The 23471-nt window shown below is 42.1% G+C and overlaps 1 protein-coding gene across 1 annotated transcript; it reads right to left on the bottom strand.

The window, feature by feature from the left end:
- Positions 1-576: 576 nt before the first annotated feature.
- Positions 577-19999, bottom strand: ralba (v-ral simian leukemia viral oncogene homolog Ba (ras related)). The gene is made up of 5 exons (XM_071547256.1): positions 19885-19999; positions 6430-6636; positions 3710-3918; positions 3091-3268; positions 577-2500 (listed from the first exon to the last, which is right to left on the bottom strand). The coding sequence occupies exons 2-5, from the start codon at positions 6541-6543 to the stop codon at positions 2378-2380; spliced, it is 624 nt and encodes a 207-aa protein (XP_071403357.1). The 5' UTR covers positions 6544-6636; positions 19885-19999; the 3' UTR covers positions 577-2377.
- Between the last annotated feature and the right edge of the window lie 3472 nt (positions 20000-23471).

A 23471-nucleotide genomic window follows, 5' to 3' on the forward strand; every position in this document is an offset into this window, starting at 1 on the left:
CTGTATATAGAAAAGGATGTAACCTTATTAAAAATATTAAAAATACTGGTGGTATGTCTGTCAAATTTCAGAAAAAGGCCCCTTGGCACTTATAGCTGGTGGGTTATTTCACTAAACTGGGCCACAAACTGTCCCAAAGGGTTCATATCAATACAATTAAGTAGTGGTAATACTTCATTACCACTATCAGCCAGCAGAGGGCAATGTACAGCATCTATGGTTGGGACCAATTCACTTCCAGTTTAATCTTTCAACCATTTATACAGACCTAATGTAAATCATCTGTTGCTATACAAAGGTTCTTATATCTAATCATATAATAAATGTTCCATCATTAGGGAGTGAGCTGCTATTTCAATTTGCATTTTGAATTGATTGAATTTTAAGGATCAAGTTAATTAACTCCAACTGGTTTCTCAGATATAAATCAAGCCCGAACCCAATCTAGAGATTCAAAATTTTTAAATTGCGGCTGCTCAATGAGAAAGTGTTTAATGCGGGTTGAGACTTCATCCATCTGCATCATCTGTTGTGCGAACAGGAACACGAGAGACAAATTATCCTCCATTCCTGACAAATGATTCCATCAAGTCCGGTATTTACAAAGAAAAAAACATTTATTTGGCAACATATTTTGAAGTCTTCTTTCAAATTGGATTTTTTTCCCCTCGCTGCAGAGAGAGCAAAAAAAAAAAAAAATCCTACTCACAGTCGACTAGAAGTAAAAAGAAAAAGGGAGGACACGTTAGAAAGAGGATGATTTGGGCAGTGGTAGAAACATCTCGTTCACTGTAGCACTTGATTAAACAACAGTTAAGAAGTTGGCGTCCTCGTCAAAGCTTCACTCATACAGACAGAAATAAAAAGAAGACATTTTCTGGTCAATGCACATACACTCAAGTTAATCAACATACACATATCCACACAGAGAAACTAGTTTGACATGTTATTTGTGATTTCGTTGGCACGTACTGCTTAAAAAATCTCCAGCATGACTCCTTTGACAAGTCCATCTTTAAGGTATTGGCAATGTAGTGCACGTTCTACAAAAGTTATAACAAAAGTGTAAAGATTCACAATAAGCCGTTAAGACGCACGCGTGTCCGATTATGGCGACATCATGGACCAGAAGCATGACGGCCTCCTGGATTGTCGTGACCCGTCTCGCGGTGCAGAGCCAGCAAACACAACATTTGTCATTCTGGAAGCAATCTGCACTGTGAGACGGGCTGGGAGGACCGAATGACATCGACACAGCAGCCCACCATCTAAATAAACCTATTCTGTGCCCTTAGTCACCTACATCAAATTACTAGTCCCCACTTCACCCCTAAAGCCTTTCTCACAGCCTCGCAATATCTAATAAATGCTGAGAATATCTGCAAAGGAGCTCATCTGCGGAAGAGATAATTGCCCTCTCCAGAATCATTGTCACCAAAAAGACTTCACTTTGCAGCAGTCCTTCTGAAAAAAATGGCAAGGCAACTCATGTTTGATTTGTGGTAAACAAATGCCAGGACTGATGAGAACTCAATACAAATGACCATGCTTAGCGCCCGCTCCTCTGATTGGGACTGTTTGATTGCTGCCTCTGCAATCAGAAAAATCACACATTCCTGGATGGAACGGCTGAATACATTTTCCTTCCTGTCAGCGCAGCGGCAGCAGAGGGCGCTGTCACAACTGAAAAACAAAAAGCTTCCCAATTCAAAATCCATTCCAATCATGTGTGCTTTGCAGTCACCAGGATGCGAGTTTTGACGAATGATGACTCACCTGGAGGAGAGAACATGGCCAACGTCTCTGATGAAGACATTAAGTGTCGTCACAAATGATCACGAATATTAGGGACAGCAGCATTAAGGTTCCCTGTAAATTGATGGGCCTCAACCTAGGCTCACTGGATCTACACTAAAATAAACTAAGAATTATGCTAAAAGCAGTTCAAGACAAATAAAACAAATCAAAAGGACTGTTTACTGGACTAAAACACACGCACACACTGAACTGTAGTCCAAGGCAGTATACTCTGTGTCTGGGTAAAACAGTGGAGAATGTCTAGAGCAAATCTAGAGTTAGTGTCAGTGGCAGTTTGGTCATCGGCTTATTATGAGCCATCAAGCACTGCAGTCCAAGTCACAGTCACAGAATAGTGGCAACATTACGTTAAAACATCAACTCAGATTTAAATCTTTAGTTTGACATGGAAAAAGTGGTTGAGATTGATCTAAACATTAAATCATGGACAGCTATTAAAAAAAGAAAAAACAAATCAGACAAATTTCATTTGACATGACGATAGGGAGGATTGCTCTGCTTTTGAACATGTTCCCCAATGTGGCAATTGTGTTGTGGGTTGTTAAGGTCCATAAAGAGTTCAAAGTAAACAGCATCTCTCTTTGAAGCTCTTCTTGTTCTTCTTGTTCTTGCCTTTTCCGTTTTTGTCTTTGTTTTCAGACATTTTCTTGCCTCGCACTTCGCGCATCAAGTCAAAGAATACCTTGAGAGAGAACAAGAGAAATTGTTTCAGCTCCAAATGAACCAATGAACTCACAGACTTCTGCAGATACCTTTGTGGCACTACAGTTTCAGAACTTTCATATTATGCAAATAACATTCATATAATCAGAAAAAAATGTTTGCAACTTTTTGAAAATACACCAATTTTAGGGGGGCCCTTATGGGAGTTATTGCATTTTCAAAGTTTCAGACTAACTCCAGGAAACACATCACAACTGGATTTGGTCCTGATTGGCCTCCCTCACTAAACAATGACTGAAATCCTTCCCATCAGGCCAGTCTGCATCATTTGAACTGGAAAGCCTCCAGTCAGCATGTTTGCCTCATGTGAATTAGAGGAGCTGGTGTTGTCAGCCAATCAGGATCCAGTATTGTGAGGACTTCAAATTCATTCAATAAATACCCTTTTAACTAAACTACATCTATCTGCAAAACAATATTCTTATCCTGAGCCGTAGTAGATTTGAAAACAAAATCATGAAAACTGAATAATATGGGACCTTTAAGATGGACAAAAATTCAGCACAGGTCAAACATCTGCTTGAGTATGATATGTGCGTGTAGGTGCACCTTGTCGACGTTGGCTCTGGTTTTGGCTGATGTCTCCACGTACTGGACGCCCCACTCCTCAGCTTTGCCCCGGGCCTCATCTACGGAGACCTGCCGGCGCTCCTCCAGGTCCGACTTGTTCCCTACCAGCAGGAGAGGGATCTTGTCCTCCTCCGCCTTCACCCGCAAGATCTGCTCCCTGCCGTGCACAGACAAACATACACATAGTATGACATTTATTTTTAATCTTTTTTTTTTTTTTTTTGAAGCTGCCGATATATCTTTATCTTTAGCACTTTTCGCCTATTTTCAATTCAAGTATTCTGTGTTTTAATGTGAATTTTATTCTTGGCAGGGTGGAAACATCATTTAGAGCTGGAAACACTAAAACTCTGCAATGAAATCCAGGAAAATATTTATGATAGTGTTGAACAATTATACAATAAATATGTAAACAAACTGCATCATATCAGAGGTGGAAGACTGGCTGATATCTGCTTTTTAAGAAAAGGTCAATATGGATAGCAGTCTAACCCCATGAATCTAGACAAGATTTTAAACAGTGGTAATGTCCCATAGGTGCCATATTAACACATGCACACCCATGCTTGCGCTGTCACACACAGGTGAGATCTTGTACCTGAACTCGGCAGTGGCGGTGAAGGACTCGTGCTCTGTGATGGAGAACACCAGCAGGAAGCCCTCTCCGCTGCGGAAGTAGTTGTCCCTGATGGCGGCGTAGTCCTCCTGGCCCGCCGTGTCCAGGATGTCGATCTGCACCTCCTCCCCGTCCAGCACCACCTTTTTCCTGTAGCTGTCCGCCTTGGTGGGCTCGTAGTCCTCCACAAACTAGGGATGAGAAGGCAGGTTTTTAAAGCTGCAGTGTGACACTTTTTTCACATTAAAATAACAAGAAATGATGATAGCTGCTAGCGGCAATACGGCGGCCAGGAACAGCTTAGCTGGTTAGTCATGAGGAAAAAAAAGGGATAAAAGGAGGAGAAAATGAATTCTGTTAGGCTTAAATGCATTTAAGCCTTTAGAGGGACTTCACCTAAACCAGCCAGCATAAATACAGTAGCTGTATTAGTGTCAACATTATGGTTGCACCATCCAGGACTCAATCTCACGACCTGTCGCCATAGGCAGGTCATGAATTTGTACAGCCAGCTAGGAAGTGCTTCCACATGTTAATGTTCCACATTAAATTTTGGACAGTTGCTATAGCGCCAACATCAGAAAGACTAGCCCCATATTATAGTATGCGTCGTTTTGGACCAGACTGCAGAGTTTTACGCATTTTCGTGCATGGGCAGTTTTTGGTCGGAAGGAAGGAAGGAAGGAAGGAAGGAAGGAAGGAAGAAAGAAAGAAAGAGAAAGAAAGAAAACAAAAACAATAGTTTGTTTTTTGTATGGATTTTGTACTATAGAATGCATAGCTTAGAAATGAGTGGAAGCCTGGTTTGTATGGTAACCACCAGTGTGTGTGTGTGTGTGTGTGTGGGGGGGGGTACTATAGTCACATACAGTACATTCACTTACTGTTACATATTCTTCATATTCACATATGCTAATATGTCATATGTTGTTATTTCATACTGCATATATTTAACATCTTTGGTATACTTTCATATTTTCTATATATTTATTTTGCACACCCCATGCAGTTCATTTCTTTCCTTACTTTCATGTCATACATTTGTATTGAACACATTCTGGTGTTGTAATTGTCTGTTTTCCATATTCTTCTTTATATTCTATTTTATGCTGTACCCCATTACCATTTGCTGCTGCAACATCCCAATTTCCCTACAGGGATCATTTAACTTTCATCCTATCAGATTTCATTATTCAGTCAAGAAATGTTGCTTCTCAGTCAAGTTATATCTTGCATCAGTCCCTCAGCAAACTGGCATCTAAATCTTGTCAGTGGGTGAACAGGACTATCTATGTCATCTCAAAGCAAGGGAACAGAAAAAGGCAACAACTTTTACTTTCAGCAACGTGGGGGGAAGCCAAAACTAGTTCTCTTCCTCTTTTTATTTCACCTTTTTTTTTCTTACTTCAGTTACTGTTATATTATAGCGCATGACTACAGCACACAACAGTACTTCCTCTTCTTATCGTCTCCGAGTGGGCAGCCTTTGGACAGACATTTATAGCCGACTCCTCTGTGTTATTTTAGGACGTAATTGCTGGCTGATTATCTTCTTCAGTCCTTGGTGATACACATGGGCTCAATAGCACAGCCTTATCATGATGGTTTTGTTATAAAGAGATAAGCCTAGCTACTGGGAGATGGAGGAAGTTTTATAACCATTGTATTAAAAGCACATGACCATATCCATGTCCATTTCTGAAAACTCAAAACATGCAAAGATGAAAACTTGGTGCGCTCATGAGCCCTGGGATATGCATACACAACCCTGTTATCTCGTCTTTTTATCTGATGAAGGTCCATTTGGACCGAAACTTCATGGTTTTAATCTAATGAGCTATTAAACTTGAGGATGTTGCACCTCGTCTTCCCTCCATGAAAATGTGCTGCATGTAATGTTTGAATGGTGTCTCAGCTACGTGTGGATATTTGTTATTATTATGATGCATGGTTTTCACAGGGAATAGAGATGCACGGATAACAGTATTGGATATAGGACAATATCTGGTTCAAATAGGACTTCAGCCAAGTTTCCCCTGAGTTTTTAAAGCACATTAAAAGCTCATATTCAAGCCACATCTAAGAGCCACATATGGCCCAACAACCCAATTGATATAATTTAGTCATGCCCCAATACACAGAAAAGTACAAAACAAAAAACTTTTCAAAAGGTAGACTACATTTAGAGAACACCAATTAACCATTTTTTGGAGTAGATTTAGGAAATGTGGTTGAGTCTAGAAAGAAGCCCCTGACGTTTACTATTGGATATTTTAGATTACTGAAAAAATGTCTGCTATCAAACTTCATTGTAGCTGTGCTGTAAATATCTTGACATGACGTCTACATTTGGCCAGTTAGCCACAGGAATAAGATAAAATTAAATTGGGTTTAGGATTTTTCCTTTAAGAAAGTGGGAGTGCAAGAATTACCCATTCTTTGCCCTGACTTTCCCAGCTGATCTGGGGAATCAAACAATGAGACCTTCTGGTAGGACTGGGTCACATTTGAAAATTTTCAGTACCGGTTCTGGTAACTTGATTTCGATACTGGTTCCAAATCAATAATTTTTTCAGTACTTTTCATGAGCCAATCAACTTTATTGTAGGGACTAGTTTGCAAGTAAGCGCAGCATACGGTAATAATCGATCAAGAGTTTTTTGGAAAATGAGCGTCCCTAGTTCAGCTGTGTGTGGACTTACCTCATCATACATGAACTGCAAGGTGAGGGCCGACTTGCCCACGCCTCCACTGCCCACCATGATCACCTTGTGCAGGGCCAGAGAGCTCTGGTTTTTACTCTTACTGGTAGCCATCACTGGATTCCTTTCTTGCTCTCACACACTCACACTCGCACACATGCACACACACACGCTACTTCCCTGCACCCAAAAACTCACTGGCACAACCTGTGAATGACAAAAGAGCAAACATATCAATGGTGGACCAAGGGATACACAGAACAAGAATGAAGTATAAAGCACACCTGACTGTGTTCAGTAAATAACCCTCATAAGTACAGACACATGGACACTGTGTGGATGTCGTAACAAGCTGGGACAGATGGTGATTGTTACTTTATTCGAGTTTCAAGATGGCAGTAACTGACTGTGCCAAGCCACTAGGCTTCCGTCCAACAAGTCCCAAATCCCAACCCCTACCCCTACCATTAAAGTGCCAAATTGCCTACTCATGAATCTTAGAACTTTATAAAGTTCGCCATCAAAAGGTCATTGCCGCTGAAGAGAAGTAATGAAGCTATCATACCCCGCTGCAAGACGGCATTTAGGAATGCATTAAGTCAGGGCACCAAGTGCTAACCTTGTTAAAATGGAGGGAGACATCATTGGCCATCTATCTGCACTCTATGGGCCTTATCCCTCAGAGGGTGAAAGCTCAGAGTCGATTGCTTTCAGCTGACTTCTACATGTTTTATCTCTGTCAGACCAACTTACAACAGAGTTCAAATTGGCTACGCTGTAAATGCCTGCTGGCTGACTCTTAACTTGCGTGGCCTTTGGACCAGCAAGGAACAAAAACAAGACTACAGCAGTGATTTCCCACCATGTGCCATTGAGAGACATGTATTATGCAGGATATCTTTCTAACCAAACACAACAGCAGCTAATTAGCACAACTTCAACCAGAGAGGAGGAACTGATCAGTGAAATCAACTGCTCAGTGTTTGGTTGGAATGATGCCCTGCATATGCATGGCTCTCCATGGCACATGCTTGAAGACCACTGGACTACAGAATCACTTTTAACACGATTCACACCTTCAGAGACTGGCTCTGACAGATAAGCCAAGCACTAAATATCCTGTGTTGTTAGAGCGCAGCAGGAAGAGGCCCAGCCCATTGCTTCCTGTGGACTGGAGTAGCCTACTGACACACTTTCCTGTCAGTCCTCCCTCCTGCCAGCCCATTTAACTTCCTTCTCTGAATCCTAACCCTGACACTCGGGTATTAGTAATCACCTTGGTTCCGGGCTCCTCCCTTGGCAATCCTGCTGGATAGGTAAACTGTAACTGAGCAACCGCCGTAAACAAACACCTCACTACAACCTGTTTGCAGACAGTTAAAAACTACAGTCGTACCTTCCCCAAATAAAACAAAACCATGCGTCTACACAAATGCAAACTAATGTCACCTTCAGCTGATGAGCTGAGAAGTGATAACATCAACAGAAAAGCTGCACAGAGTCTTGTCTTGGCAGACGGAAACACTGTCTGTCAGACGACGGTGGGCTCTTGTTGTCATATCATAGAGCCGAGACTCTCCTTGGCCCTTCCCTTCTCTTTCCCCCTCTCTTTATATCTCTAGAGGTCTCATCCATCCTCTGGGGATTTCAGACTAATGGAAACACTGAGCTGATTCACAGGCATTATTCATAAGCTGCTCCTCCCAAACAGTAAACATGTCACTTCAGCAAATACAGTGAGACATGACTGCACAGGGTGTACAGTAGACAAGGCTGAGGAAGGCAAATATACTGCTGCTGATGTGAACAATTTCACAAATCCAACTTTGACAATTTTCGTGTTTTTGCCTGAACTGAAGATTTTCATCCTTTTAAAAGGCAGAGCAATTGAAAATGCTTTACTCAAACATCAGCAACTTTTGAACTTTTTGTCCAGTTGTCATGGTGTAAACGAAATAAAATATTGTTATATTGCTATATTGTTATATTGCAGAGGTACGACAATAGGAGTCCAAAACAGGACCATCAAAATTGGGCAGGGTGTGGATGAACTCCCCAGATTGACTCCTATTGGAGTCCTGCATCTCTGTGAGATTGATTTTTCTGTGACTAATCACAACTGCTGATTTCCCCCAACTCATCTGGTTGGCCTCCCAGCCAATCAGAGAGGTTTCCGACAGTATATACTTTTAGAAGCACACTTGGCAAAGTCAGGATGTGTGTGCACTGTGCCAGGTCCCACTCTGCATCAGTGTGAAGCGATACTGTTACACTGAGTGGAAACTGAATGGATAAATGACTATAAAGACACCACAAGGGTATTAGGACGAATTATGGGCACAAATGCCCAGAGTGCCCAAAAAAAAGCTTTATATTGCACAGGGGAAATAGTTCAGTTTTCCCTAAAGCTGTGGAAAAATGTCCGCAAGCACTGGGTTGACTTGAAAAAAAGGAGATATGTTTGGAAAATTTAGACTAGTGTGTGTGTTTTGACTAAAAACAACAAAAACTAGCTGAGAGTTTACTAAAAAAATGTCATATCTACAATCAAAAATGGCTTCACTATGAGATAAAATGTAAAAGGTAGTGAAAAACAGACAGAAATACCCTACAATAAAAAAACTAAACATCCTTAACAAAATGACAAATTTGCCATTGTGCCCCAAACTTCTGGTGTGGAAATAAAGATGGAAAATTCCCAGTTTTCCTCTCAAACTACAACTAATGTACACAAAATGTGACATTTGCCAAAGGCAGAGGGCAACTTCTGGGTTGCATCAAGTTGAACTGCAGTACACTATGCCAGATGTTAGTGTGGTTGTTAGCTTCGCTGTGTCTGCATGCTGAGGAAATGGCATCATGATGACTCCACTTTCCCTGACCAGGAAGTCAAGTCTGACCGGTGCTCTTCCTGTCTTTGTTTTCAGTAACCATAGCAATGCAAGGTCTCATAGAAAGGATACACACACACCCCTTCTGCAGGAAGGTTAGCAAAGCTCAGCACTTTTGCACAGCGGTCACTATTTAAATTATTCACATGCCCCCACCTACACCTGCAAATCACTGAATTTGTTCGTCCAAAGCTATAAAAAAAAAAACTATCACTGTAAATAAAAGTGGAATCACTGAAGTGGAAATATAAGCCAATAATGCTAAGAACTGCAGAGTGAATACTGTAACCACTTCACAGGATGGAGGGTGGTGGTGTGTGAGGGAGAGCGAGAGAGAGAGGGGGCAAGGGGGGGTTCCCGGGATATTCCCCAGCTGCAGTTCACCCGAAGTTGCATGAAAGGTTAAAATAGAGGGCGAAAAGCAAAAGAGGAATTAATGCTTAGGCCTGACCTAGATTTGGGACTGGAGTGTGGTACTAGGCCTTGGTAGCGGGTGTGGGGGGCAGCCTACTAGGCCACTCTGGTAGCTAGGGGGCTCGGCTACTGAAATATACATGACACTAGTGCCACGCAGGCTGCAGGAATTCATTAAGATTCCCTTGACAACTGGGCCCCAGTGGTCCCTGCTCGTCCACCTGCCCTGGCAGTGACAGGACTCACTAGACAAAAGCTGTGCTTTTGTCTAGTGAGTCCTTTTTGGTGCTTTTTTTTCCACACCTAAATGGCAAGAGAAAGGATGAATTAGATTGTCCATGCTTTTATCGACTACTGTGGCTCTCTTTATTCCTTCATCGATTTTACTTTTCACTTTTAAAAAGCACTGTAAGGTCTGGCTCCAAGCTATATCGCAGATATTTTCACCTACTGTCAGCTGGTGCGCAGCCTCAAATCCTTGGCCAGGGCCCTTCTGGTCATCCCAAAGTCTAGCCATACAACTAAAGGTCTAGTTATTACATTTTCGTGCTGTGTTTTTGCATCCCTCAGGTTGTTGTATTTGCGTGGAATTCAATAAGAGAAATGCTTGAATCTGGTCAACCTCATGCCCTCTTCACAGTGGAGAGTGTAGATAACCAAGAGGGTAGGGCAGGACACACTTTCCGTGAGATATGAATGAAAGGGAGCCATTGCTGCTTCTGGAAAACTGACAGCTTCATTGCAATGAGACCAGTGTGTTAGCGTAGTAATGGTCAACTTCAACACCATCCTCACTAATGTGCTCAGAATGCAGTGATCTGGCTAGATTCCAGTTGTGTGTTGAGTGTGTGTGTGTGTGTATGTGCATTTTGAGACCAAGAGAAGGCCTCCAAGGGATCTGAGCCACAGTTACAGGGAACATGATGACTCTCCCCCCCTCTCTCCATCCCAGAGGTCACTGGTGGGGGATTTCCTCTCCTCTACCAGATGGGAAAAACAGGGGCTTTTCTGGCCCTCGGAGGTCCCCTTTCCCTTTCCCCATCCTCCTTCCTCTCTGTAGAGTTTAGCTCAGCTGGTCCCTCTTGCAGTCTGTAACTTCATTTTCTCGAAGCCTGAGTGGTCAGCTGACTCAATCCAAAACACTCAGCGGTGGCCTAGTGTGTGTTTGGTTTGACTGAAACACTGTGGTGGCATTGGGAAATTCCAGAGTGAGTTGGCACATGCTATGGTGGTTTCCACAAAAACCATGCCAGGGCGTGACGACATTTGAGGGGACAGAACTATGACATCATCCTCTTAAAAAAATATTGTGAAATTCATCCTGAAACAATTGTTTTTTGCAATGTTTTCCCCCCCCTAAAGTACCTACCGCACTATGATCTCCCTTCGTAAATTTAAAGAATAAGTTGGCACCAAATCACATGGCAGAGAACTGCTATTGCACTGCTCTCTATGGGTTGCAACCTTCAAGCATAAGTGATGTCAAAATCACAACTCACTGTGGCCTAAATGGTATGGCCTAAATGAGTCACCTCAGTCATGTGGCAGGTGCCTCTGAACCAAGAAGGGCTTCCTGTAATAAGCACAGCAGCTGAGATTCAAGGAGAAAACTCACAGGCTTGTTTATCATGGAAGAAGCAACACTGAATAATTTAACAGTGAAACACAGTGGATACATTGGAGAGATGTCTTTAGTCAAGATATATAGGCTATATACTATATGTGCAAGTTAAAATGTTCACTGTCGGTAGAGATCATAGAATGGTTCGGCTAAGGTATAGGGCAGCTTGGAAAAATGTCGAACAGACACCCCATGATGCATACTAACCACCCTTGGCCAGGGAGACGCACAGAGGAGCCTTTGACAAAACTGGGCAGTGGGGTGCTAATCTTCCCCGTGGTACAATCCTGCCTGCTTCAACAGCACCAAGTAGGCTGCTTTTTCAAACACATCCCGCTATTAAACTTTCCCCTTATTCATGTGGAGATAATCTCAGAGGAGCAAATGTAGCACAGTCTTCACTGATCTGGTTCGATGTCTGTGAGGAGGACGAAGGAGGGTGAAACAATACACTGCGTCTTGGAGTATGCTGAGCAAATACAGTCACCCAATGACATCAGGGTGCAAAAAGCCTTTCAGTTGGTCGATGGCCAGTAACAGAAAACACAACAGATATCCTCATTTCGAAAACAATCCATCTGGATACGATTGTGAAGTTGGAATAGGGGGGAACCTCCCTTCAGCTGACCCCAACAATCTTCTCCAAACACTCATCTCTCTCCTGTTACTTCAGCATTCCACAGTTGATTCAGGATACAAAGCAGCATGCGTTTAGCTCACAACATGCATTCATTGACAAATCTATCACCACCTACTGAAAAAATCTTTACTGCCCACTTCTTATCTCCATCTCGCTAAGACTTCTAATGGGAAACAATGCAGGCCCAGTCACATACCAACCCACCACCCTCTAGGGCCCCTCGGTGCTACAATGGATTACCACAGGATGGTAGTGCTAACCTCCATCAGTTAGCGAGCGGGGATGAGGGGTGGCTAGTGGGAAGTACTGAGGGGTCAAATCTCTGGAGAGGGGCTGCTGGATGCTTGTAACTGACAGATGTTTGGGAGTAACCAATTACACCTAACTGAAAAAAGTGCAGGCCCAAATGACATCAGACTCAGATCTACCATTTCAGAATTGTAAGTTTAGACTTTTCGATTTGAATTAGCTGAATGAGTGTGTATGGTTTTGACCATCTTACTGTACCAACTGAGCAGTTTCTAGATTGGCCTCTAACACCATGCAGCCCCTCTAAGCAGTGTGCAGACCCTACTTTTATCTCAATGCCGTTATCGCACGCATACAGTCCTGTTCAGCAGTTTGCTTACATTGTTCCATTACCATGATAGAGCGGTATCTCAAAACACCCAGAGGCGTGCCACACATCTGCTGGAATGTAGCATGGTCAATCCAAAGAGGCCTCCATTCCTTCAGAATAGGGATATTATCCCGACTGACATACTGGAACCAGAGAGCATAGAGTATAGCCAGGGCTTAGACGCAGAGGTAGGTTTGAAAAGACAGCAGCACAAGGTTGTATGATTAGAAATCCTCCCTGGATGTAAAGAAGAACCCTATGAAATAGGAAAGCAACTTTTAGAGTAGACTTTTACCTTAGCTCGGAGAAAACAGGATACAAGGCAGCTGAGTGGTTGTAAGATCTACCTAAGTCTACGACTCAATTTGTTCTTTTGTTTCACTGTTGCTGTTAAAACCATGTCATCACATCACAAAAATGTCAAGCATAGAGAGAATGTCTGCATCAGAGCATGTGAACGGAGCGGCCATGTATTAACCTGAGTGTCGGGCACATATGCAAAACAATAAAACATCGCTGCTCCTACTCGCTCCATTAAGCTCCAGTGTTGGTCACAAAACAAAACCGTTCAGCTACAAAACACTTGGTTTATACTGCACAAGCTGTGCAGTAAACCATACACATACAATAGTGTCCCCACAGTGAGAAGATTGTTTAATTATGGGGTAAGATAATTCCTCTCATTGGTGTGGGTGATGCCAAACTTCAAAATGATGGGCTTCTTTTGGAAGAGGGCGGAGCAAACTTGGAGCGCAGGTGTTTGTCAATCGGCCAGCTGAGCGAGAATGGAGCGAAGGGGAGGAGATGGCAAGGAGCGGCTGAGCGGAGTGGGGGCACAACGGTGTGAGCGATGAGCAGAATTTTAAGTCGCTCAACTCGGCTCACATCAGAATGTATGGCATGTATGATGCAAAGACTCCTGTGCTTCTTTGGACCTTGTTCCTGTAGTGGCAAAGCTATGGCCGAGTTTCCTGTTATTTTGCTGGTTCAGGAGGGATCGTTTTCACCACAGTGGGCATGCTGGGACATGTGGTGAAAATAACTAGCATTGCACACACACAGCATGAGACAAAGAGAGACAGCAAAAAAAAAGAGAGCAGTTGGACAGCAAGAAATGGGGAGAACAATTATAGAAAATGACCGACAAGCTCACCAAACTAACAGACAAATGAAGTAAAACAGGTAAACACACACAACACTTGGGTGTGAAGCTAAGCAGGGCTGGAGATCTGGGTGCCAGAAGTGAGATAAGGGGAATTCATGCTTCAAAAAGACATTTTTCATTTGGAGGGGATAGAGTGTCTACTGCTTCAGATCAATATGTTGTTTTCTTGGTGTGCTGCATACAAACATTTCTGTATCTTGTTCCACTTGCTCGTGGGAAACAACGGCCATTGATTTTGGTTATTGGCCCATCACACAAAGCATTCACATCTAGCCTACTGTATGCCAGCATGTCAAACCAACTGCCTTGGAAAAAAGAATGATGAGGTATGCTCATTCCCCATTAATTGAACAAAAGTGTAATTTCCCAATTCACACATCTTGGAGAGTAGCGGTGAATTCACCACACAAAAAAATGAATTTGCAGTTGAACAGTGCAGGCGCCGTGTTTTTCCTTTGGCGGATGGGAACTACACTGTTATGGGCATAGCCTGGCCTTCTATGCTGGATGAATAGAAGCAGAGAGGGGGAAACGGTTGTGTCTCCGTCAGTGGACATGATGTTTTCACAGGACAGGCCCTGGTCGATGGCGGTGCCCTGCCCACTCTCCAATGGCCACGTGGGCAAAAAGTATCCCACTGCTCTCGCATGGGTCCTGGATAGGAGCCAACTGTCCCGCAAAATATATAGGCCTCCTTTCCCTCCCTACTGACAGAAAGCAGACGATTGATGGGGGGCTTGGTATGCACTTCTCTACATCCCTATCTCCTGCCCCCAATCACTCTTGGAGAGAAACTCTTTCCAAGTCCTGTAAAAAAATCCTTATGTTGGTCTTGCTACCTCGACCCTCAACTTCCACTGCCAACATCATTAGCAGATGGTTTTCTGACTCCAGTACCATTACATGCTGATCTTCCAAATGAAATGGCCAGAGAGAAGAATCCAGGTCACTGGGGAACCTCATTATAAAATCAAACAAACTGACAAGGAAAGTGCATGAAGTTCTTTGATATGAACCAGCGAGGGATAAGTCCAAAACGAGTGAAGTGAAGCGTCTCGGAAAATACTTGTCATATTCTGACAAGTTGTGGTAACAGGAAGGAACCGGAGGGCTTAGTGTAAAGAGAAACATTCGAGTAGGGGCTTGGATGTGGTCGGAGCCACTGGGATAAACATCCAGACAGTCTTGGAAGGAGGGGAACAGGAATGCAGGGCCAGTTCAGCCTCATTCACAGGACCTTTCTCCACCTTTGTTGACGTTTGCCTGGGATGACTAGTGAGCTGTAGGTCTACAACTAAGCAGAAAACTGTGTTTTCCCAACAGCAAGGCTCAATCCAGCCGTGTTGTTGATGGTACCAAGTGGCTACAATGTTGCAAACACCAACAGTGTTATCTCGCATATGAAAGAGCATGAATACAAACTCAGTGTGTATTGGACTGTTTGTCCACACACAAAAAACCCTACCTCAAAACACTGAGCGAGAAAGAAAGTCTTAAAACAGCATGTAGTGTCATAACATGAGCCCAACGACCAAAAACATGACCTTGGGATTACAAACTTCAATCTCAAATTCTGGTAAAAAAAAAAAAACTAAAAAAAACGTTATTCCTATAATGCAGCTCTATGAGGCTGAAAGCTTTGATTTTTTAAAAGTGGGTAAAATGCAAATTAAAAAACATTTGTTTTTCCCTATGGGATATGAACATTTTTAATGCTCAATATCTCAAAACTACTCTAAACACTGATAGAGATTTATATTTCCAAGACCATGAAATTAGTATGCAAACATAAATTCTTAATGAGTAGAATTTGCATATCAATACCAACTTCCTAATTTTCTTGTGCCACCACTACTCAACAAATTTATGCTTACTAAATAGTACATGAAGATACCCTTAACAGCTTCACAATACATTTAAATGTTGCATTGCATCAGTTCTTGAGAGTTCTATTGATCAATGAGAATAAAAAAGGCTACATAATATGTAGTGTTTCACTACAGTTTAGGCCTTATAATTGAATTATAAGCAGATATGGCTCTTGCTGAAGTGAGTGTTACCAGTGATGAGGATCAATGAGGACGTGAAATGAGGATCTGATACAGCCGTCTTCCAGAATGGGAATCTCACATCCACAACGCAAACTCTGAAACTCTTCTTAGTGCGTTAGCTACATGTTTGCCCATATATTGAGCCAATATGTGGCTTTTATTGGCCAGTCATGACGATATGATAGATGTTCCTCCCTGTTCACAGCTACAGTCTGTAAAACCTGCAATGAAATTTGACTTTCTTTCCACATTTTATTTACTCATTTAATTGTTCAATAACATTTTATGTAAGTTAATATTTAATTTAAAAGGCAGTGAGTTTCCCCTACCATTCAATGGGAGTGTTGGATCACCCTGTCTTAAAGAGCTGTTAATCCTAAAAGAATTTCATTAGTCTGGGTTTCAGTGGAGTGTTAGTGTCCTACAATGGTCAAAATGCTGTTTCAGAGGCTTTTCTACCCTGAATAGATTAAAATTCTGGGAGAAACACTGGATACTTGGAATCTTTTGGCATAAAAATGGTCAAACTTAAAGATATTAGTGCAAAACATCGGCTACTTCTTTGTACAAGAGCGCCAAATAATCCCTGAACTGGCCCCACTAAACAAGTTCCTATTCTGTTGGAGTCAGCAGTGTGCTCATGAGTCGTCTAAGAGGGGGATGACTAGGTCATTCAAGAGGTGTAATTGTCAGCCATAATCAGTGACAATACACTGGTTGACTTCAATTTAAATCACAGGTTTAACTGTTTGACAAACTTAGATAGTTGGGATGTGTATGCTGACATCTGATTTAAAGATTGTGTGTCTTTTTCTGACTTTCTTTTCAACCTTTTACTAGAAATACTGAAAATATGTTTTGCTGTGAAGAAAAAAAAAAAGTCAGCTCCTTATGCCATAATTACAAAAGCAAAAGTCTCAGCATACAATGAAGAAATGACTGTAGTGACGCCTAGGCTGTAACACATGGCAATCAGATAAAAGTCAACAAATACTGAATAATAAATTATTCTTTCGCTGTAATAATTGAATAACTGACTAGAATAATCTGGAGTGGTGCACATCTCTTATTACATCGCTGAACCACAACGTCCAATACTCATTCAGGACACAAGACTATGGCGGAAAGATGAAAAATGGCAAGGCATCGTTCATGTATTTTTTTTCAGGTTGTTTGAAACTAGGCCTTGTTCACCCCTGAGGCACATTAAGCTGGATGATGAATTATATTTCTCACTTTCCCCTGATAGCAAAGAAGAGTCACTACTATGGAGATGAGATGGAACAAGTGTGTGTGTGTGTGTGTGTGTGTGTGTGTGCGTTGCTTACCCCATTCTATCCTCCACCCCTCCATCTGTCCGCCCACACAAAATACGGGCCCCGATAACAGCGTAAAAGTTACACTTTTACACCAAAAACACACAATCAGTCACTTCAAGATAGTCATCTAGGGCCAGACCGATTAATTGGTATGCCGAAATTATAAGCCAATACTGCCTTTTCAAAGATATATTGGATCGTTACGCCGATAGTTGCGCCGATGAGGCACTGATAAAAGTCTTCAAAACAATAGTGGAATGAAGCGATAAACACCTGTGCCATTTTCAGACAGCTTGGCAATACACACAATTTGTACAGCAGATGGCACAATCGACACACCTCGGATCAAGTAAATAACCTTGACAACACCACGAGTCGTAGAGCCAGACCCATTCAGTGCTAAATGTATAGATTTGATGGTGAGTAGGCCTACTAGCTTGCAAGTTTGTACAATAAAAGGCTGGAAAGTAAAAAAATTGACTGACCTTCTCATTCAATTTTCCCTGTCAATAAACAAATGCCCCGGCCCTAAATGTCCCTCTTCCGATTAAACATGGTTTAAATCACCGGTCTCATGCCATAGCCACTTGTAACTAGCTAACCACACTGGCTAGCAAGCGAACGCTTAGTTGTTGCTCAGTAGCAACAACATCAGTCACCAATGGCAAAGATATATATTGAGCTTGAGCACTGAGCATGAGACTCACGCAATGAGACTCTAAACATACGCCAGCCACACCACCTTCTCACACTTTGAAAAGTTGATGACAAAAAAGGCTAATTTCTCTCACTGAATGGGAGAAGTAAAGGGAGGAAGAGGGAAAGATGAGAGGGACTTAGCCTATATTGTGTGTGTGTGTGTGTGTGTGTGTGTGGGGGGGGGGGGGGGGGGGGGGGGCAATATGCATTTTTATGACCCTGTAAAATTGGGGCATTTTCTCATTTGCTGAATCTGATTAATGCAGTGTTTTTTCTGTATTCATTTAGCAGTGGTAGGAAATAACCACAACTGCTAGAGGAAACGTGAAATTAAAATTAGCATAGCAATTAAAATAAGTGTAGTCCAAATGTTTTAGAAGTAATGATTTTATTATGATTAAAAACCATTTTTAGCACTACAATCTCAACTTCAAACATAACTTGGACCCAAACAGCAACAGATATGGGACAAAAGTAGAAAAAAAAAAAAAAACAAGCACCACAGCTGCATAAAATTACAGAGAAACACTGATAGGTTTTCATCATTATTGGATCTCAGTTCTCCAGAAAATATGCACTTTAGTTATCATTTTAGTCATACTTTACTCTGGAGAACCAGTCTTGATCAAAAAAATGTTTTAAATTGGTTATCGGAAATGTAATTATCTGCATCGGACCCACAAATCTCATATCGGTCGGGCCCTAGTCAGACAACACTAGCTACACACATATTGTTCAGCACCAGCTTTAGGATGGGCTAGGCCAATATATCACAAGAACAAAACACACACTGCACTTGTATTAGACTCAACTGCCTCGAATTACAGCAACAGTACCAATTTGAGCTTTTTCTTTGGCACAGTGACCCATTTTCTCAGTGGCACTGTCGAAGTCCCCTGAGAACCAGCCAATGGTTCCCAATGATGGGTCCGGGGACCACTGAGGGCCTTGAGGGCGGTTCAGCAGGCCCCCAGAAAAAAATGGATAGTTTAACACTTCTATTATTTCATTATGTAGATAAGAAAGTGAGAAAATGACATAGGAATGTCTATTCTGAGGCTTACTCCCCCCACATATAGACTATAGTATAGACAGTTGTCCAGTTCTGTATCAAGTCATGTCCAACAACAATGTTCTCAGACAAGGAGTCCTTCAGATAAAATCTCTGGAGGCGTTTGACATGAAAACGCCTGGGAACTCCTGCCTGAGACCAAATATTAGTAACGCATGCTAAAATGGTGGGGAGGAAAACAAGACAATGTTATGGAAACAGGCCGTTTTGCTGACAGGTAGGATTGCACTGAAAGGCACCACGAGCCAGCTTGGGTGTGTCATCTCCTCAGGGGGAAAACTTATCCGCACAAACGAATCGTTGTTATTGTCGACGGGGAATTAGCGAAGTAGGCTATAACCGTCAAATTTAACTCGAACTTGAACCTGCACTATGAAAACACATACTGCGGGTAGGCTAAATTTGTAAAACACATAGCATTACCCAAACCTGAGCGGTGTAGCAACACTTGTTTCTGTCTAACGGCAGTTGACCATCAACAGAAAAGCTCACAAAGACGCACTAAGGACTTTAATGACTACTGCTAAACAGCGTATTACAACACCACAGTTAAACTTATACAAACGTATATCATCCGAGACATCACAAACTGTACGAAAACCGATGTAAAGCCGTGTTGAAAGTAGGCTGACCCACAATACAAATGTCCACAGTGACTGAAAGGCTACAACGATAATCAACAGGACGTCTACCTGGCTCTCAGCCGTATGTCCGTTTAGCATTTCAACGGGACAGCCGACAAGTAAATAACGATATTCCCGCGAACAGAAATAAACCCAAATTGGCTGAAATAAACTAGTTATGTGTGTGGTATTGATTTGCACTAATCTAGGCGGTCACCCTAGTGGGTATTTTGGTCGTTCGCCCTTCCTTAAATAAGGAGCCGGTGTGGTAGCCTATTTCTACCACAGTGTTTAGAAACACCCAGCTATTCCATGCCATTGAGGTATATCTGAAGCCTTACCTAAGCAGGATTTGTATTTCTCCCCTCGCTTGATGCTATCTTGATGACTGCATTAACGGAGCATACAGAGGCATAGGGTCTAATAGTACAAACCGCTGCTGCAACAAAAACCCCACCTTCCGGATGTACAAACTACAGAAGAGGAAGAACGACAGGATGTGATGTCAAAAGGGCTCTCGTCCAATAGAAACGCAGCGGAGTCCCAGCGCAGAGGCAAGGGGACAGAGAGGAGTTGTCATCATTAAGAGTAACGTTACGAATCCCACTTTTCATCGCCTCCAACTCAGTCTGTCATCACTTATTTTGAATTTCAATTAAACTGGTATCATAATACAATTGTTGTCATTGACATATCTTCCTGTTTCTGTTGTCAGACACCTGCAAGACCATAAAAAGTGACTTGATACAGGGTCACAAAATACTAACAGGTCAGACATTCTGTCACTATTTGTGACACCTAAAACATAAAACAATAGCTAACAAGTTAATGTTAGCAACTGGTAACATTCTGTGAATCTAATTTTACAAATTCCAAATACTTTATTAATAATAATAATAATAATAATGATAATAATAATAACTTTATTTGTATAGCACTTTTCTAAAAACAATGTTTACAAAGTGCTTTATATACAATAAAATCCAAAAGCAGCAATAAAAGAAAATAGGCATAGGTAATATATGAGGTAGACAGGTACAACTAAAAACACACAAACAAACAGAGATACAATTAAAAACAGATTGAACTTTACATAAAAGTGTGTGCCGAAAATAAATTATAAAAAATAGGAATAAAAGGTAATACAAGAGATAAACAGGTGCAACTAAAAATAAAAAAACAAACAAACAGAGATACAATTAAAAACAGATGGAACTTTAAATAAAAGTATGTGTTAAAACACAAGAAGGCAATAAAATGGACATACAGGTACAAGTAGGCTACACTACCGTTCAGGAGTCCGGAGCCACCGAGAACCCTCCATGCCCCCGAAAGAGACCGACACCCCAATCCCCAACCCACCTGACCGTCTTGCAGTTTAACATAGGCTTTACAAGATAATTCTGGTTATTTTCTACCTGTGCCTTATTTTCTTAGTTTTTGACACCATTATGTTCCTCTTCAAAATTATTAAAATTATTAAATTACATCACTTACTTCACTGTAGAGCGTTCATACCTCCAAGTCACCAGGAACACGGCTTTCCAATACACACACACACACAGGGCCTAAGCGGCAATTTCCAGCAATTGAATCCAGAAAGCGAGTAAAACACTTAGGGGGGAATTGCAAAGACTGCACTAGGAACAATGTCAAGCCATCTATATACAATTGTATACTATTTACACACCCCTTGGGGCATCGGCAAACACTATACTGTACGTCTGCTGTAAGCTGAGGCACCAGACACTGCCTAAGGCTTTGCTGCCCCAGCCTGATAATGATGTCAGTTCTAAAGGATTGGGGTTGCTAGTCTGATTGAAAAAGACATCACCCCTGGACTGGAGCTACTGGAGGAATTGGCCCAAGGGTGGAAGTAACAAATTACACTCTTACACGCTTTTTGTGCACTTATACTTTTAATTCAGTAATTTTACTTAAGTATGTTTAAGTATTATATTTAACAGCTACATTTTAAATGGTATCTGTTACATAGAACACATTTTGTATGGCTCTCCATATCATGCCAATGTATGAGTGATGAGTGAGGTACGGTAAAGGCAAGTCACTGAATCACAAATCTTTGTTTAGCTATGCACTTTATTTTATATTTTAACTCTAATTATAACTCTTTCCTCTCATCATTTTTGTGTTGCATGGCAAAGATCAATTGTAATGACACTGTTTTTTAAGTAACTCATTAACTTTGAGTACACTTTAAATGAGCTACTCCACATTTTGCCGGTAGATTTTTACACCAGTAATTTCACTTCCACCCGATTAAAATTTCAGCAGTGACGGCACTTCTACTTGAGACCTGAGAGACAAACGTCCTGTTGGAGATTCCGGCAACATTCTGATGGTACAAGATAGCAAACGCTGAATGAGCTGCCTATGTTGAGGGAAGGGAAGCACCTTGACAGACTGCCTAAAAAGTTGCTACCTGGCTGGTGCTGGAACGTCCATTCTTGTATGCCTATATAATTGTATCTGCCATCCAGCGTAAAAATCTGGATACTGACAGTGGTCAGGCTGGGCACTCTGACTTGGTGTAGAGCCTCCATTCTTCAGGGATCAGGGTCTCTATGGACCGTTTATCCTATACTGGCACTTGTGCCTCCCTCGGTGACTGCAGCTACTGATGCACCCATACCTATAACTCTTGTACCACCTGCACAGGCCCAGGGAGCCAAAGCTTTCCTGCCTATTGATATACATCGCTGCCACCATGCTGTCTGTTCACACCACTGCTTATGGTCGCTGTAGGCATGGAATGCAGTTCCAAAGGAGAAGAGTAACAGCCTTTAGTTACTACACATTAACCTTTGGGACCTTTCCATCAGCAGCTGACAACAAGCAGCCACTGCCACCTACAATATTCTCTGTCTGCTTCCAGATTTAGGCTGACCATGAGGGACTCCAGCCTGTGCTAGCTGAAGGCCGGGAGCAGTTCTGGGGCCCAATGTCATGACAAGAAATTGTGTCTAGTTCAAGTTCAAGTTCGTTTATTTCTATAGCCCTTTATCACAAGCACGTCTCAAAGGACTTTAAAGAGAATGAGCCTAACTTGATCTAACTGATCAACAGTCAACCATAGAACAGAATGATATAGGACAAATATCAGGCAGCAGAACAAATCACAAGACACACAATAGCAGATTTTAGAAAGACACAGCAGGCTACCTATTCAACACAGCCCAACCTACCCGGCACAACCAGCCTTAGACCCTTCCAAGAAAACCTTAAAAAAAATGGAAGAAACCTTGGGTGGGCCAAGTCAATGAGGGACCCCCCACCAGGACTACTGAGCGTACAATAGGTGCCGGGAAAAACAGTAGAATGAACAGTAATATGGACAATGACAATAGCATAAGAAAACAAATGAGGCAGAGAGAGGCAAAAGTGGCAGAGAGCTGGGCCACAGTCAGCTAATATCAGACAACAATAAGGGCAGTGCTCGCAATTCACAGCCAGGTAGAAGCAGCAGCAGAGATGAGACTTCATTGTGTCACATAAATGCATAAAGGGGTGCCAATGGCGACAGAGAAGGGTATAGACGATAAGTTATGGGATGTCGTTGCCAGGAAAGGATTGGTCTCTAGTATATATAAACTTGTGAGCCTCTCTACAGCTTAGAGTAACTCACCAGCACAACTTTGCTGGGAGAAGGACATCAGGGGTCCCCTTTCTGCAGCCAATTGGCAAAGAATATGGAATATGGAATCATTCAAATGAAAATTTTGCATAGGGCGTATATTACCCCAGTAAAATGTAATAAAATGAATGCTACAGTCTCAGACAAATGCTGGCGTGGCTGCGGTAAAAGAGGCACCCTGATGGGAATGCCCTGCGGTGAACTCCCTCTGGTCAGTGGTAACAAATGCCCTCACAGAGATCCTCCTATACTGTGTATACTACGAGACAAAAT

The sequence above is a fragment of the Centroberyx affinis genome, unplaced genomic scaffold (assembly GCF_046629955.1).
Source record: "Centroberyx affinis isolate AG114_WGS23_722 - 3 ecotype Tasmania unplaced genomic scaffold, CSIRO-AGI_Caff_v1 ptg005751l_1, whole genome shotgun sequence".
NCBI lineage: Eukaryota > Metazoa > Chordata > Actinopteri > Beryciformes > Berycidae > Centroberyx > Centroberyx affinis.